Source organism: Salmo trutta, chromosome 3 (genome assembly GCF_901001165.1).
Source record: "Salmo trutta chromosome 3, fSalTru1.1, whole genome shotgun sequence".
Classification (NCBI taxonomy): Eukaryota; Metazoa; Chordata; class Actinopteri; order Salmoniformes; family Salmonidae; genus Salmo; species Salmo trutta.
The window spans coordinates 49,865,559-49,883,909 of record NC_042959.1 but is presented as its reverse complement, the minus strand read 5'-3'; the positions used below and the strand labels follow the sequence as shown (position 1 = coordinate 49,883,909).

The window sequence follows — 18,351 nt, the reverse complement described above, 5'->3', positions numbered from 1 at the left end:
CTATTTTGGCTACTTTGAGTTATTAATGTATGAAGTGGTGACCGGTGCCATGGATTTTTTTTTGCCAGTGGCAAATAATAGCTTAATATCTACAATCTTATCGCTATATATGCCCCACCCAATCGGTAGGCTAAAATGAGATTATCCAATACTGCATTTTTGGGAATAGGACCCACAGCCACTTTGGTTCATAATTGACCGCCCAGAGAGCCCGATAAACCCCCCGCTGCTGGTCCTCCCTTCGACTGTGGGTTCGTATGCCTTTACTGTGTTTTGACAAGCCGCGGTGGGTATCCATCAAGAGAGCCCGACCAACCCACTCGGTTTAGCGACAGTATTCGTTTCACTCTAGCCTTTATTTTATGTCTTCTTTCTACCTCTCTGCGCTGATGGCGAGCAAGCGGGCGAATACGGTACAGCAAGGGTGCGCACGAGAAGACAAACCATAGACGGAGAGTGGAAGACACGATGTGTTGATGGGATTGAACTGCAAGCTGCACTATATCTCTTGGAGGGTTTTTTTTTTTTAGCCTCCTTTCTACTGATTTTTGGAAGCTAAAACAGATTCTTGCGTGTATGCGACACGGTCTTCGTTCACCTTCGCTGTGTGGGTTGTGTGCTGCGTATTCAGATATGATGAGAGACTGAAGAACGTGCAGATTTCTAACGGACGGTGGCGGCATGAATAAATATACGTTTTCATACAGCAGCAGCATCCGCCTACCTTACAGGATACAAAACCAGATGCTTGTTCTTGTGATTCTTCGATTTTACAGATCATTCTGTGACCTGCAACGGGGACCGCTATGAACGGACCTGCTGAGAAAGACTCTCTACAGCATGCTTTTACCATCTGGTGATGTATTTTTCAATGATTGGCACGCCTTGGAATAATGAAGATAAAATCAACTTTACTTTCGCTTTGTGATGGGAGCATTTTATGATCAATAGGCTACGTATAAAGTAACGCAACATCTGTGTCATTTTAGCGTAGATTCCGGCGTTTTTCGTTATTTCACACCCATATATTTAGTGCGGATTACGCAAACACAGTGGCATTTATTATAAACCTGTCTTTTTCTTTGTGAATGTGAGATATTGAAAAAGAGGAAAAACATCAAATGCACGTGCTATGACTGTCATAACCAATACATGCTAATGTAAGGTACAAATTATTGATCTCATTGCCAAACGTGATTGCTACATTTGAAAGGTAACCTTTACCTATGCAGGTCCAATCGATTGCACGATAAGGAGAGTTGTGGCAATCACTTTGTCACAGGGGTGTGTTTTTCAGCCCCTCATATCAACTTTTACACATGCAACAAGACACATAGGGAAACTTTCCAGAGGAGGGTGTGAAAGTGGAGTGTTGTACGACCATTGTAACATATAGCGTACTGCTGAATAAGTTAAGGCAATCATAAAGAAATACTATTTCAATGGTTTTCCGAAAGTTGCCCGGTGTGTCAGCATCGGGCATGGGTCTTCGCCTATCCCAGAAATTCGTGTTTCTACTTTTTCTCTCGGGCTTGGTAACTCTGTGTTTCGGGGCCTTATTCTTCTTACCTGACTCTGTCCGTTTGAAACGTATTTTCCTCTCAAAGACGGAGAGCCAACCAGTAACGGTTGGATCTGAGAATGATGTAAGGGAGCATCTTAAGAAGGGAGCAAAGGACCCAGAACATCTCCGGGGCATCACCTCAGCCAAAGGGGAGACAAGCACAAAACTCAAAGCCTTGAGCCGCAAGCCCTCTGTCATCAATGAGGCTAAAACTGATAAGAAAAACGCTGGCGGGGAAACGTTGGAGGAAGTGATGCCGTCGAGGTCTAAAACGGAGTCGGCTTCTAAGGATGAGAAAGTGACCTCGTCTTCTAACCAGGGTGCCAACACGGATACTTCTTTCGATTACAACAAGTTTAAAAAATGTCTGCTAAAGCCGCCCTTGGGGATCGAACATGGCAAGCCGAGCGACCCTCAGACCCTTCAGCGTCGGGAGAAAGTCAAGGAGGTAAGATGAAAAGCAGTCACAGTGTAATACAGTTATCGACACAACAGCTGGGGGATCCCTGTCCTAAGCTGTCAAGGCATTGCAGACCAATTGTCACAATAAGAAATGCCACTGCAGTGTAATATACAAGTCATCAACATGTGCATAATGAACCATCAAACTGCCTATGAAAAGGAGGGATTTTACAGTCACACAAATTCTTAGTGACTATGCAAAATGATATGCATAATTGTTAGTGCATAACATAATGGTTATAGATATGAGGCATTGAGGATAATGAAGATGATTTTATGGGCAAACACACACACAGCACTGTCTGCACATACACACACACACACACACACACACACACACACACACACACACACACACACACACACACACACACACACACACACACACACACACACAGCACTGTCTGCACACACACAAACACACACACAGCACTGTCTGCACACACAGTATTATTATGTTTGCCTAACCAACTTGCTCTGGGCAGACTGCTACAGGACTACCTCCAGAGGTATGGCAGCAGCCTGATGTTGTTCAGCTCTGGGAGGTCCAGTAATGCCTGAGAGCGTATGTCTGTACTGTATCACACATCCTCACTGACTCAGGGCAGAGGAGACAGGGGAGAGAGCAGAGGAGGCAGGGGAGAGAGCAGAGGAGGCAGGGGAGAGAGCAGAGGAGGCAGGGGAGAGAGCAGAGGAGGCAGGGGAGAGAGCAGAGGAGGCAGGGGAGAGAGCAGAGGAGGCAGGGGAGAGAGCAGAGGAGGCAGGGGAGAGAGCAGAGGAGGCAGGGGAGAGAGCAGAGGAGACAGGGGAGAGAGCAGAGGAGGCAGGAGATAGTGTTGGGACAAACAGGAAGGGGATGACTTTGGGACATTGCATGTGACAGGGATGTGGGATGTTGTCATTCGGTCATGTGGTTAAGTGATAACCAACAGTCCAACACCATGGTCACAAACATGTTTGTCCTAGTATTGAATCAGCGGGAACGTCCTGACTTATGTCTACAGCTTTGATAGCACTCTTTGAAAGTGAATGTCAATGTGACATTTTACAATGATATTTTGCTGAGATAGGCAAGGTTTCTGCCTGGAGGTCACTGAGTATAGGCCTACTAACCTGGAAGAAAGGTATTTCCACTGCATCCTCCCAAACATTTGTGTCCACTCTAGTCTAGTGGAGGTTTCAGTTGCACTGTCTTGAATGAAGCACTGAATTAAACATTCCCCCCCCCCCAAAAAAAACAGTGCTTTAGAAAAGCATAGAGGTTAACAACTATCTGGCTGGCTCTAGTGCCAGGCTATCTACAGGATAGCGTTGTGCATGGTTCCCCAATTACATTCAGCCGTGGGCCAATTTTCCCTTGAGCTGATGGTCGTTGGGCCGGAACATAGTTATAAATAATTCGTACACTGCAAATTGACTCCAACAATCCCAAACAGACCTAGTATTTGACAAAAACAGAATCACTTCAAACCTTGATTACGTTGGGATACGATCACATATGCCTCTCTATTTATGGGTGGGAATACTTGGGAACAGATTTCCTAAATTAAAATCACTTTGAGCTGATTTTGTGGTGATTTTACAGTCTTCTATGTCTAACAGCGTGCCTCCTATTGGGGAACCCTGGAGTGGTATCTGTTCTTGCTGTTTCCCATTGTTACATGAGATTCCACAGTTTCAGCCAATTTTGGCAGAGTTCCAGAACCATCGTCTCTATTCCTGGTCCTTCGCATTCACAATGCGAATCCCACGCCTGTATCCCAAATGGCACCCTGTTCCCTACATCGTGCACTACTTTTGGCCAGAGACCTATGGGTCCTGGTCAAAAGTAGGGCACTATATAGGGAATAGGGTGCCATTTCAGACGCAGGCCATGCCTGTGGTGGCCACATCACAAGCCTTTGGTTTGTCGGGGTTCATAGTCATAGAGGTGAAAGATAAACACAAAAACAACATGCATCCAAACCCTTAATATTCCGGGCATTTATGAAGTATGATGAAGAATGAGCTGTAGCAAATTGTCCCCACGGGCTATATTGAGTTGCTATCTGACTGTGCTGTGGCAGACATTGCAACAGCAGGGCTACAAACGCTTGATATTAGAGGGGAAAATAACTAGCAACATTACAACAGCAGGGCTACAAACGCTTGATATTTGAGGGGAAAATAACTAGCAACATTACAACAGCAGGGCTACAAACGCTTGATATTTGAGGGGAAAATAACTAGCAACATTGCAACAGCAGGGCTACAAACGCTTGATATTTGAGGGGAAAATAACTAGCTAAGGCAACGAGAGGGTTGCCTTGTGATCTTATGATCGGTCCAAACCAACGGCCCCAATGTACCCGCTCAGCTCATGTCGTACCAAATGTGAATCGGCTTCCGTTTCTCAACGAAATGCTGAGGCGGTAAGTGCCCCCCCCCCCGTGTGTGCCAACCACCAAGAGAGGGTGGCACAGGATGGCACAGAAGACAACGGCAGGTAAATGTTCGAGGGCTCTTTCCTGGCCAGAACTGACATGATGCCTCTAAACAAAGCCAATTGTTCAGGTGTGCGTGTGCGGGCGGGCATGTTTGTGTTTGGACAGACAGCCCAGCAAGCCTATCCTCCTTTGCTAGTCCTCATCAGGTGGAAATGGCCTCCACTTGGAAATTCCTCCCTCTGTATTCTTCGATCTGATATTCTGCCTCACTGGGATCCTACATGGTTTTGGTGCTACCTCATTGGCTCTTGAAGAGCTGATATCAGGGAGGGGGCTATTGGCAGATTACACCAAGGCTGTTCTAGTCATTGCTGAATCAACAGGAAGTTGACCTCTTCTCTTTTAAATTGTTCACATCTTCCTCACTTTACCTTCAGACAAGGTTATGAGTCAGTGTAGAAAAGCACAGTGTAGTTACGGTGCAGGGGGCTGCTGCAGCGGTACGTCAGAACAAACACAATCGTCAGGGCAAACAGAACGTCTGACATGAATCGAGGAATACGCACGCACGCGCGCGCGTACACACACACACACACACACACGCACACGCACACACACACCACCAAAACACAAAAACACACACACACACGCACGCACACGCACACACACAGAGGCCTCTTTATCTGTCTTATCTTACTGTCTGCACGACAAACACACACCAAACATGAAGCAGCTCTTTTTAAAAATGTCTCCCTCCCAAAGATTTGCTGTCTATGTATTCGTCTAAAGCTGGATGTGTCGGCACAGGCAAATACAGGCAGTGAATGTGCATATGCTGAATGTACGGCTGCAACGTGAGGACACAATGTGTGTGTGTGGTTTGCCTCGCTAAGAGATATTTGTATGGGGACACCGTGGCACAGTGAAGGGGATCAGCTTCACTGCTTGCTGTTCAGAGTACTGCAGCGAAGGGACAGACACATTGCAGGCTTTCTGTGGCAGAGAGCCTCTCAATGTTGCGATAAGGCTACAATCCCCCAGGGCTCTGTGTGTGTGTGTGTGTGTGTGTGTGCGTGTGTGTGTGTGTGTGTGCGTATCTCTGCTTTTGTTTTGACCATGTTGGTTGTCATTTGAATAAGATGTTGGGTAATTGTGTTCTGAAGTCTCGCCACAACTGTCCTAACAAGATGAAAATCCAAACACCAGTCCAGCGTATAAGCTTCGTCTGCTTTGTCAGACTTGTCTGAGACGGCCGATCATTTATTAAGGCCAAATCAGTTGTCCTTTTCCCAAATGACAACTCACTCTGAGTGAGTACTTTTGAGGTTATTCTTAAAATATTCCCACAACCGGCGGAACATCACGGTGAACCAGAAGCAAATTGTTCGTCGTAAAAAAACATATTGTTTTGTTGTCTCTCACTTCCACCGCGGTAGAGTTAATCAGTCTCCCACCCCCTTCACAACCCCCCAAAGAAACACCGGCAGCCAACTTCTGAAAATATGTTGACTGTCTATCTTCTGAAAACCCCTATGAGTTGTGAAAAGAAATGGGTGACTGGCTGAATTAGAAGCTCCTGTTAAAAATAGGCGCTGTGTTCTGCCGCTGTCCTCCAACCAGCTGTGGGCGGTGTGACCTCCCTCAACCTCCTGTTCCTGTTTCCAGCTAAGGGCCAGGTGCACGAGGGGACTTCACCCTGGGCTGGGAAATTGCCGCTTACCGAGCGGGGCCATGGCCCCTGTTGGAATATTTTCGAAATCCATCCTTCGTTGTTACCTTCCTTCTTTCCTTCTTGGTTTCCTTTCTTGTTTCCTTGAGGTAAGCACAGGTCTATAATTGATTGGATAGGTATAGCCTAATAAGTCATGCTACCATCCTATATTGCTTTCACCAATCCAACCAATTAGATTTGAGATGACTTCAAGGAAGGTTGGAAAGGAAGGATGCTTTTTTCTTTTCTTCTCCCTCCCTGCGCGTCTCAGTGGGGGTGGAGGAGCGGGAAATGTTTGCGTTTCGTCACTGGCTCGGTGGAAGAAGTGCAAATGTCAGACGCTGGGGTTTGTTATGTGAGCCCGTTGTTTTCTCTGGCCCGCGCATGTGGAGGAGTTTGCAGCTGACCCCGTTGTGTATTGGAATATTGCGCAAGTAGATAGCAGCTGAGCGTGATATTACGGACACGTCAATGCAATACCGACTCTGTTTGCGTAGGCCTAGGCACAGACAAAGAAACATTTCTGTGCCTGAAGCAGAGTACAGTCACGGTGGTTTGACTAGATGTACGTCGAACAATGTCAGGTGATGCGCATCCCCACAGGAAAGAGGCCGGGGAAAAAAATGAGTGAAGCGAGAGAACAGGAGAGGGGAAAGGAAGGATGGCATTGGAGAGGAGCTGTTAACTTGCATCCTTTTTGCAGTGAATGCAGTTTTCCCCCGCTCCCTTTGTACAGAGGGCACTAGCTCCAGGGCAAGTCTCTGTAGGGGCATGCTTTTCATGAGGTATGTGAGTGTGTTTCCCTCTTAAATAGAGTCACAAGGACTAGATTACCTTGCCTTTGTGTGTGTGTGTGTGTGTGTGTGTGTGTGTGTGTGTGTGTGTGTGTGTGTGTGTGTGTGTGTGTGTGTGCGTGTGTGTGCGTGTGTGTGTGTGTGTGTGTGTGTGTGTGTGTGTGTGTGTGTGTGTGTGTGCGTGCGTGCGTGCGTGTGTGTGTGTGTGTGTGTGTGTGTGTGCGTGCGTGCGTGTGTGCGTGTGTGTATGTGTGTGTGTGTGTTGGGAGCCAGGATGGAAGCTTCCTCTCTGGAAGGAAAATATTATGTTACAGCACATCTTGAATGCCTTAGTCTCGTAAAGCCGACCCTAGGCAACAGTGACTAGGGTCTGGTTTCAATGATGGACTGTGTTGGCAGAGAGCAGGCATTCCCAAACTGGGGTACGCGTGCCGTCGTGGGTACGCCAAATAAAAATGTGATTCACATTTAAAAAAGATGGCTAAATAAAGAGCAAAATGATTGATTATTATTATATTGTTATTTGTGCCCTGGTCCTATAAGAGCTCTTTGTCACCTCCCACGAGCCGGGTTGTGACAAAAACTCACACTCATTCTTATGTTTAATAAATGTATCGTATAGTGTGTGTGTGGCAAAAAAAACAACATTTGAGAGTGCGCTGACCCTGGTGCTAGAGAGGGTACGCAGCTGGAGGTTGAATGTTTGAAGGGGTACGGGACTATAAAATGTTTGGGAACCACTGGCATAGAGGAACTACGTCACTGCCTAGGTTGCTACTTTATCTGCTTGAATAAAATGCTACATCGTAGCTAGCAAGATGGAGACCATTGAGGTAAATTTTTTTGATTGCGTTTCGGAAATGTGGCTAGTTTGCATCAACTACCTTCACTAAAACCACTGCAAAGGTTTTGACTGCGAAGAATGAGTTCGAATCGCGACGTTCTGGGATGTCTGCCTTGTGATTTGCTGGGAGAGTTGTCTGTCTGAAGAGGACCCACCTTGGAACAATTTCCCCCCCCCCCCATATTGAAGTTGCCAAAAGAGTCTGCAATTGAAACCAGACCCTAGTCACTGTTTCCTAGGGTCAGGTTTTCGAGACTAATTCTGCCTGGCCTCTCTTCCAGGGAAGGCACTTTGAGGCTATCATCGTTGCCTCACTGTTTATTAAGGGAGAGAGTAGCCCACTACTTCATAAACACCAAGTGAAGGAAGACCTATTTATTACGCAACTTATTTTCTCTCAATTCAGGGAGAGGTTTTTTTGAGCTCTGAGTGTGTGTGTTGTGGGGTGTGTATTTGTATTAGAGAGTCGTTTAGCTCACATTGGAATTAAAAGGACTGAGAGGGGCCCGAGAGGGGCCCGAGAGGGGCCCGAGTGTCCTAAAGTCACATACAGCTAGTGGTAGAAAAAAGGGATTTGCTGACGTGGCTGACTTGACCATTTGACTTTCTACAGATGTGTTGCCAAATTACACAGAAACAGTTTTCTGTGGAACATGCTACGTTTGATCCGCCCCCTCCTCGTCCGGTAATCAGTTTGTTTGTTGTACTTTTCACATGCACCCCTACTTGTTTACCGTAGCCTGTGTGCTGTGTCACCTTCCAGTAAAAGCAACCTGGTCTTACAGTTCACTCACAGTGTTGGCCTTGTTTTTGGGGCCAAAGGAGCACAGAGGGGAACACAGATTTTGGATTTTACGTTTTGGAAATTCCGTTGAAGTTGGAGTAAATAATGTTTTAGCGTTTATTTTTAGTTCTTTAGACTTCTGTTTGTTATTAGACTATTCCTTATTCCCGTAAAACAACATTGGAATCTCTCTCTCTCCCTCTCTCCTGCTCTCATATCTGTCTCTCCCAGGCCTATGGCTTAGCTCTCTTCCCTCTTCAGGCAGAGACTCTTCCATGTTGCACAAAAAACGCAGAAAGGACTAATGAGCACATCTCCCTCCCCTCTGTGTCATTAGCTGCACCCTGTCGCTGCTATCGCTGACATTATTAGCTGCATAGACACTAGAGGGGGCGCGAGAGAGTGAGAGAGAGAGAGAGAGAGAGAGAGAGAGAGTGAGAGAGCGAGAGAAAGAGAGAGTGAGAGAAAAAGAGACAGTGAGAGAAAAAGAGAGAGTGAGAGAAAAAGAGAGAGTGAGAGAAAAAGAGAGAGAGAGTGAGAGAGAAAGAGAGAGAGAGAAAAAGAGAGCGTGAGAGAGAAAGAGAGAGTGAAAGAAAAAGAGAGAGAGAGAGAGAGAGTGAGAGAGGGGGAGAGAGGGGGAGAGAGAGATCAGGAGGAAGTGAGACAAAGCAATGAGACAGAGCAAAAGGGAGAGGGAGAAAATTGACGTTTCCCTCCCACTGTGTTGTCAAGGACTGGTTACTGGGTGAGAGGAACGATGGAGACAGACGGAGTCATACAGTACATGGGATTCTGCCTCTGTGTGTGCTCATGCTCGCACAGTTCAACTGTCATGCCACACTGCACATGCTTCGTGTATGCGTGAGTGTGTGTGAGCAAGAACAATACCCAGGCCCTGTTTGCCGCAGGCAGAGTTGACATCTCTACTAGGTGCCAAATGAGACTGCTTTCTTTTTGTCTTCATCTTTTACATTTTTTTTTAACCTTTATTTAACTAGGCAAGTCAGTTAAGAACAAATTGTTATTTACAATGACGGCCTACCTAAGAACAGTGGGATATCTGCCTTTTTCAGGGGCAGAAACGACAGATTTTTACCTTGTCAGCTCGGGGATTCAATCCAGCAACCTTTCGGTTACTGGCCTAATGCTTTAACCACTGGGCTACTGTACCTGCCGCACAGGCTATATTCTCCTCCCTCCTCCTGTAAATGCCAGAAAGGGAAATGAAGAGAGGGAGAGGGAGAGAATGCGTGTTAAGTGGCCCAGTTTTAACCTGCGGCCCCATCCCCAGCTTTTATTCCTGTGTAATTGGTCAGAAACAAGATGTGTGTAAATCTGGCACATCTCTGAACAGCGCAGGTCAAAGAGGAGACACTAGAGAGGGCCAGACTCGCCAGTCCCCATAACTCTCTCTCACTCTCCCTTTCTGCTCGTCCTCTACCTGTGTCTCTTTCCCTCTCTCCCCTGTCCTCTTACCATGTCTCTCTTTTTGGGTCACAGCGACAGTTCTGCTACTGTCACAGCGACAGTTCTGATCTCTGATATTTCCAATGGGTCTGCCATCTATACCACATTTTATTACTGTAGTAAGTTATATTCTAGAAATCATTCATCCATACAGCTCAAGCATCTTGCCCAAGGACACAAAAAGACGTTTTCACATCAGAGTAGAAGCTGTATTCCTATTGAATAAGCCAATTCTCTTAGAAACCTGGTCTGTGAGTGAATCAGGTTATAGGGCCTCTATGGGGATATACAGTATGCAGTGCTGTGGGGACAATACTAGCTTCTTATAGCTACAGTGTCTTCTGTCTTGATCTCCAATTCTACATCGCGTGACACGGTTCCATTAACGAGGAACAAGGAAATGGATAACGCCAGTCCACCCGAAGGTTTCCGGAGCGATTTTCACCTCGGTCAACATTGGTTGGAAATTAGCCCTTTAATTAACTGGCCACTTAGAAGGCCGTTGTGGCCAGATGAGGTAATATTTGTTAATTATAATCACAATTAAGCTCTTTAATCAAACAGAGGTAATGTTACTCTGTTACTCATTAGGGACCATAGCACAGATTCCCATTTCTTCTATTGAGTTTGCATGATTGGCTCGGGAAAGGCAATTTCCAATTCTCTGCCTACTGTGTCCATCGAAAAAGAAAACAAACAACAAATAAACACCCTCGATAAGCGACTAACAATTGTTTATGTGTGTGTGTGTGTTCGAGCTCAGATTGCGGATCGTTAATTACACTCTAAGTGTATGTGACAAGGGGCTGAACCTCGGTTCTCCAACATCAATGGAAGGGAAGGAGTATGAGAAACTAACATTTTATCAGCTGTGGTCATTCACAGTGAGGTTTGCATCTTTGCAGGTTTTTGTCTCCCGAGTGGCGCAGCGGTCTAAGGCACTGCATCTCAGTGCTTGAGGCGTCTCTACAGACACCCTGGTTTGAATCCAGACTGTATCACAACCGGCTGTGATTTAGAGTCTCATAGGGCGGCGCACAATTGGCCCAGCGTCGTCCGGGTTTGGCCGGTATAGGCCGTCATTGTAAATAAGAATTTGTTCTTAACTGACTTGCCTAGTTAAATAACGGTTCAAATAAAAAATCTACTACTGCAACTACAACTACAACCCCCCTCGGCAATGGCGGTGTCTTCTCGCTTGTTTATCTTGACTGGAGAGAGAAAATAAGAAGGTCTGCCGTGAACAAACTAGGTGAGAAATGCAGCTGTGAATCCCTTGTAATGAAAAACAAAGTCTTCTGATGCCTTGGAGGCTCAGTGGAGTCAGCTGAGTAGATCAGTGGTGGTGATATCTGTGAGTAACAGAGGCGTAGTAGGACTCTGCGTGTGGCCTGTATGTTCAGTGCTGGAGTTCGTTAGCAGTTTCGTAAAGAACCCTAAAACCACAAGACCTCAGGTGTTTATGCAGTTTCGGCAGAAGAGGCAAGGTACATGGGTAATGAGGAGATTGTGAAACCGCTAAGAATCGCACGCAGGGAAATTATTAAGCTATAGCGGCCAGTTCTGCAAAGAACTACTCTCGACAAACAATTCTACACACTCTCTGTCATACCTCTCCAAATCCGTGTTGCTCAATCCCCTTCCGTACTTCAGCATGATACGTCGTGATGCAAATGATTATGCAAGGTTTCATGGTGGCCGTTTCTGCTGCTGTGTTAAATGAAGAGCCTTACTGTAGTGTGTGTCACTGACAAGACTATCCTAGAGAAATATGACATTTTAAATTGAATATGTTTGTTAGTATTAGTGATTGTTAATAGGACAATTGATGGCTACAATCATCAAACTATTAGCAGTAGTTCAAAGGGTAATTAATGCACATTAATGTTATAAATGATTTGTTCTATTTATCGTTTTCGCATCAATTTAGGCAATTTATCGCGATATGGATTTTTGTCCATATCGCCCAGCTCTAGTATATATGGGGCTGTGGTTTGATCACATGTTCTATGGTGAAACTCCTGGAGGTGAAGGAACAGTCTTTAAGACAGGAAGGGTGTGTACATATTGTGGTTGTGTGTGAAACAGTTACAACTCACGCCCCTACCCCTTCCTCTCTTGCAAAACCGCGTCCCAACGTTTGAGCTCTCGTATTCAGAACAAGGCGAAACACCCTTTATTGAGCCGCACAAATGATCTCGTTAGAGTTGCTTCTCTCCCCATCATGAAAACGGCTTCTATCTTCGGGAGCTCTTTTTGGCCCGCTGTTTGAGTGGAACTCTGCTGACCTACAGCAAATCTCTCCCTGAAGATCTGACTCCAGACCAGACTGGAGGATGGCTCATCCATAGAAATAGAATGACTAGAATAGAGCTGATTCACTGCTAGTCCTAATGATGACGGTGCAGATTGAACTTTCAATGATCTATCACAGACTTCAAAGTCAAAGCTTTTCTCCATCTGCGACTACAACCCGGATTCACTTTCGCCACCTGTCATTTGCAATGCCAATTGACTGAGTATTGATATGGCATTATGTCAGTATGTCAGTATCTCAGTATCTCGGCCTGCGTACTATTATGGCTAACATTGCCTCGAAGTAGTTTAATGCAGTTTTTCCAAATAGTTGGTGGTGACACATTGGTGGTTGGATGGTTTGCCAGTCTGTCTTGCGTCACATCTAAAGACTGGGTTGTGGCAGTAGACATAGTTTGGTTTATTTTGTTAGAGCCAAGGAACATCTGAAGGGCTTTAGTCACAGTGCCAAAAAGTTGAGCAAACTAATGGTCTGAGATGTTAGGCTTGATGCCAATCCATAGTTACAAGCCTGCAGAGCCGCGATGAGAATATTCTAAGTATGAAAACCAATCACCTGCGGACGGTCTTACAGTTGAAGTTGGAAGTTTACATACAGTTAGGCTGGAGTCATTAAAAAAGTCGGTTAGGACATCTACTTTGTGCATGACACAAGTCATTTTTCCAACAATTGTTTACAGACAGATTATTTCACGAATAATTCACTGTATCACAATTCCAGTGGGTCAGAAGTTTACATACACTAAGTTGACTGTGCCTTTAAACAGCTTGGAAAATTCCAGAAAATGATGTCATGGCTTTAGAAGCTTCTGATAGGCTAATTGACATAATTTGAGTCAGTTGGAGGTGTACCTGTGGATGTATTTCAAGGCCTACCTTCAAACTCAGTGCCTCTGTGCTTGGCATCATGGGAAAAATCAAAAGAAATCAGCCAAAATTGTAGACCTCCACAAGTCTAGTTCATTCTTGGGAGCAATTTCTAAATGCCTGAAGGTACCATGTTCATCTGTACAAACAATAGTACGCAAGTATAAATACCATGGGACTACGCAGCCGTCATACCGCTCAGGAAGGAGACGCATTCTATCTCCTAGAGATGAACGTACTTTGGTGCGAAAAGTGCAAATCAATCCCAGAACAACAGCATAGGATCTTGTGAAGATGTTGGAGGAAACAGGTACAAAAGTATCTATATCCACAGTTAAACGAGTCCTATATCGACATAACCTTAACGGCCGGTCAGCAAGGAAGAAGCCACTGCTCCAAAACCACCATAAAAAAAGACAGACTACGGTTTGCGTCTGCACATGGGGACAAAGATCGTACTTTTTGGATACATTTTCTCTGGTCTGATGAAACAAAAATAGTACTGCTTGAAATAGTACTGCTTGGCCATAATGACCATCGTTATCTTTGGAGTTAAAAGGGGGAGGCTTGCAAGCCAAAGAACACAATCACAACCGGGAAGCACAGGGGTGGCAGCATCATGTTGTGGGGGTGCTTTGCTGCAGACTGGTGCACTTCACAAAGTAGATGGCATCACGGAGAAGGAAAATGATGTGAATATACTGATGCAACATCTCAAGACGTCAGTCAGGAAGTCAAAGCTTGGTCGCAAATGGGTCTTCCAAATGGACAACGACCCCAAGCATACTTCCAAAGTTGTGGCAAAATGGCTTAAGGACAACAAAGTCAAGGTATTGGAGTGGCCATCACAAAGCCCTGACCTCAATCCCTTAGAAAAGTTGTGGGCAGAACTGAGAAAGCGTGTGTGAGCAAGGAGGCATACAAACCTGACTCAGTTACACCAGCTCTGTCAGGAGGAATGGGCCAAAATTCACCCAACTTATTGTGGAAGGCTACCCTAAACGTTTGACCCAAGTTAAACAATTTAAAGGCAATGCTACCAAGTACTAATTGAGTGTATGTAAACTTCTGACCCACTGGGAATGTGATGAAATAAATACAATTTGAAATAAATAATTCTCTCTACTATTATTCTGACATTTCACATTCTTACAATAAAGTGGTGATCCTAACTGACCTAAGACAGGGGATTTTTACTAGGATTAAATGTCAGGAATTATGAAAAACTGAGTTCAAATGTATTGGGCTAAGGTGTATGTAAACTTTCGACTTCAACTGTATATGATCCTTGGGCCCGTCTATCTTTGGCAGATGGAACATTTTTAAGTGTAGGCTACAGACAAATGAGGAGCACAATTGCACTGTAATACTATAGAGTCTGCTTGTTTTTGGGGAGAAAATAAAGAGAAAAAGAGTGATACTGTGGCAGGAACTTTGACCTCTGTTTTCCCCCCAGTAAAACGAGATTGATGGTCGCGATTCATTCGGTGGTGTCCATTAGCCAACAAGCCGAGCACAGCACAATCAAGCTTAAAGTGCCAGCTAGGGAGGGAGTCGAGAGAGAGAGAAAGAGAGAGAGAGAATGATAGAGATAGGGAGAGAGAGTAGAGAGCTGGCGCTTGAGAGAGGGGAAAGAGGAAGAGAAGAACAGGGAGAGTGAGTAAAGAGGGAGACGAGGCAAAGAAAGAGAGAGAGAATGTTCACTTGCACACTCTCTCCCTCTCTCTCTCTGGAGTGAGTCTGTGAGTCTCAGAGTCTGGGAGGCTGGGAGGCGAGTAATATATCAGAAAGCTTCAATCACACTGATTCTGTCTGTCTCAGTTGGGGTCAGCAGTGGCCCCGGCTGGAGCCCTTAAAGGCTGTTTCCCCGGGGGAGTCTGAGGAGTGCTTCCTTCACAGGGGGCCGGCTGAGGCTCTGCTGGCTGTTGACGCAATGAGATTCCAGGTGCGAGATCCAAAGCATTGGAATTTTCTCCAATGTCACGCCAGGTCACTTAGTGGGGATTCTGACATCCATACTGCCCTCGACCCTTCTGACTGTGAATGGTTGAGGAAGATTGCACTGTGTGTGTGTGTGTCTGTATAGGAAAGTCTGGCATGACTGAGCTAGACTTACAGACAATAGTGAAACGGACGCTTTCCAGATACATAAAGAGAGTTGCGCGTCTGTGCTGTAAATCTTCATAGTCTTAATGCTCTCTGATACAGTTGAAATGGCATGCGGCTCTCACATAAAACATAAGCTGTAATTGATGTCATTCATATTCCATTAGACCCCAGAATCTCAAAGTCAGACTCTCCCTCTGCGGATGCAATTAAATCAGACGGGGAGACATTTTCAAAGGGAAGGAAGACAGCGAAAGGACAACGGAGAATAATTCTAAAATAATCTGTGTTAGATTAGAATCCGAGTTAGATTAGAATCCGAGTTAGATTAGGAAATGGACATTCTAGTCACACTGAACGTATCTAGGTGTCAGAAAGGAACATTGACGTGACAGATAGAGATTTAATGTGTATGGCAGGAACATTCTTTGTGTCAGTAGAATGGGAACCACAGTGTGTATTTCTTCTGACCCTATGGCCTCTCCATACCCCAACTAACGCACCCTTCCAACATACTGTCAGTTAATAACAGCAAGGGCTCAGCCCTAAATTTCTCTCTCCTAAGGGACTGTGTGTGTGTGTGAGGCCAGCTCCCAATGGGTACACACAGAGCTGTCCGCCGCCTATAACTTTCCCTCCACTTCTTTGATTTGCTATTGGTGTTTCTGCGCTCTACTCTGTGTTGGTGACGTGGTCTCAGGGCAATTCGTATTATTCTATAGGTAAATCTGTGGCACTCCATTTAGTACGATATGCTACGTTACGTTAGGTTACATTATCAATGGGATAGTGGTCGAAACGTTCGAATAAATATTAGGCTGACATAACTTATCATGCTTCTTGGAGAAATTATAGTGTTGCACGTCTTTATCTGAGACGAGGTTGCTAGATGCGTCGTAAAAATAAAAGAGAATTATGGGGAGAACTTACGTTGGCGGTTAGGGGAACTAACAACAAAAGTTAGGAGAACTAAAACGACAAAGGTTAGTTGAATTTACGTAGCAGGTTAGGTGAATTGGGTTAAGTTTAGAATAAGGTTTAGGGGAAGGGTGAGCTAAAATGCTACAGTTGTCCCCGATGGGACTCGAACATACATACCTTTGGATTGCTAGACTGTCTTGGATTACGCCCACCAATCCTCCGTGTCCAACCTCCGTACTATAGTTTCGGTCTCAAGTAACTATACCATAAGCAGGTATCATACGTCTTGGAATTGCTCAGAAATACATCAAGTATATTGCGTATGGCTCTGAGGCCAGGCTGGTGTTCCAAACTATGAGAGTATTATATAAAAGTTCCAAAGACACACCAGAGACTGAACCAGACCAGAGGAAGATCAATGGTCATTAAAATGAAGTTTATCTCCCTCTCTCTCTCTCTCTCTCTTCTTCCCTCCTCTCTCAGCGTGTGGGCTCCTGTTTGTGCTTGGGTCTCTTTGTGGGAGTGTTTGTCTATTAGCATTTGAAATATTTCAGTGAAAAAGTATGGATTGGGACAGATAGTTGGCGATGGGGGGGGGATTTGTTGTGGAAGGGTGATACTGAGAGAAAACAGATAGAGTCCATTTCATTTGAAAGCTTTCTAGTTTCTCCCGCTGTCGAAGATTAGTACTATTTATTGTCCCGGCTAGTGGCGCAATGCATGGCCGTTTTTTTCAATAATTATGATTTAACATTGTTATCATGTCACATTCTTGGCCTCAGCCGTGCATTTACTGTAATGCGTCGTCTCGTTGCACTGGCCCATTTCCAAAAAGAGTTCCGTCTAAAAATGGGGGTCTGGGTTGGGGAAACATATTTGCCCAACGCTTTGCATTTACAGAGGCCTGCGGGTGGGGGGAGTGTATGTGTGTGTTTGTGTGTGGTGCTGCGTTATTTTGCAACTCTGTCTCTTTAATAACCTGAGCACCGTTGGGTTCCAAGTAAACGTCTGAAACCAGAAATAGCACGGTCATCACACACTGCAGGGGTTGTGACTGAACTTCCTTATTTATGGGAGGGAAAATGCAAACGTTAACAGAGCATAAAACCCTCAACCGAGATAAAGAAATGGCCGTCGTTAAGCATAGGGTGCCACGAAGATGTCACGGTGACAAGATTATCAGCGTAGCTGTTGTTGCCATGGTGAGGGATGGCTCCGTCCTGACTCTGTGAAATGGTGTCTTTAAGGAGTGTCATTATCCCCTAGGCTATCTCATCAGCTAGCTCAATCCCATCAGCCTCTCTGCCTCTACCTGACAGAATGTGCACCGTTTGTAGTTGGCCAATTTTACAGAGCTGTCCAACTAAGTGACCCTCTTCTCAGAAACTTCTGTAGGAAATAACTTGCAACAACTTTGAAAAACGTCATCCAACAATGTTTTGCAGGCTTGTACTTGGCTATAGTGTCTATTACCATAGACTAAGAGGATATATACAGAGAATGCACACTTCACACGGTGTGTGTGTGTGTGTGTGTGTGTGTGTGTGTGTGTGTGTGTGTGTCAAATGTCTACACAGTATGTTCACCCAGAATGTACAGTACTGTATGTACAGTCAGGTGGGGTCTCATTCTCTCTGGAGGTTAAGAGATTCATCTTCCCCTCCCTGTGCCAGCGGCTCCTCTGACTTCATTTGCTCTGTGAACTCATGAATAGTTCATTGTGAGTGTGAGTAAAGCGGAGAGCTCTGGCTTTAGGCCACGTCTTCCTCTCCTCCTCTCTCCCATCCTTGTGCATCTCTCCCTTTGTCCCTTTACTGCTAAATAGTAATTTCCCCTCTTCTCTCCCTACCTCCCTCCTAGACTCCCTCCCTCTGCTGGGGAGTGGTAGCCAACCATCATACTTGAGTAAAAGTAAAGATACCTTAATAGAAAATGACTCAAGTAAAAGTCCCCCCAGTAAAATTCTACTTGAGTAAAAGTATAAAAGTATTAGGTTTAAAATATACCTAAGTATCAAAAGTAAAAGTATAAATCATTTCAAATTCCTTATAAAAAAAATAAAAAAATGTTTCTTTATTTTTATTTACTG

General features: G+C 45.1%; 1 protein-coding gene across 3 annotated transcripts in view; it reads left to right on the top strand.

The window, feature by feature from the left end:
* The first annotated feature begins 214 nt into the window (after positions 1-214).
* Positions 215-18,351, top strand: part of LOC115177052 (mannosyl-oligosaccharide 1,2-alpha-mannosidase IC-like) — a 183,083-nt gene continuing 164,946 nt past the window's right edge. The window contains exon 1 of one of the 3 annotated variants that reach the window (XM_029737517.1): positions 215-2,012. In XM_029737517.1, coding sequence (XP_029593377.1) covers positions 1,443-2,012 — 570 coding nt within the window. In that variant the 5' untranslated portion in view covers positions 215-1,442. Of the gene's footprint in view, positions 2,013-6,530; positions 6,949-18,351 lie in introns of those variants that run through there. The other 2 variants (XM_029737525.1, XM_029737535.1) reach the window with 2 other exon arrangements.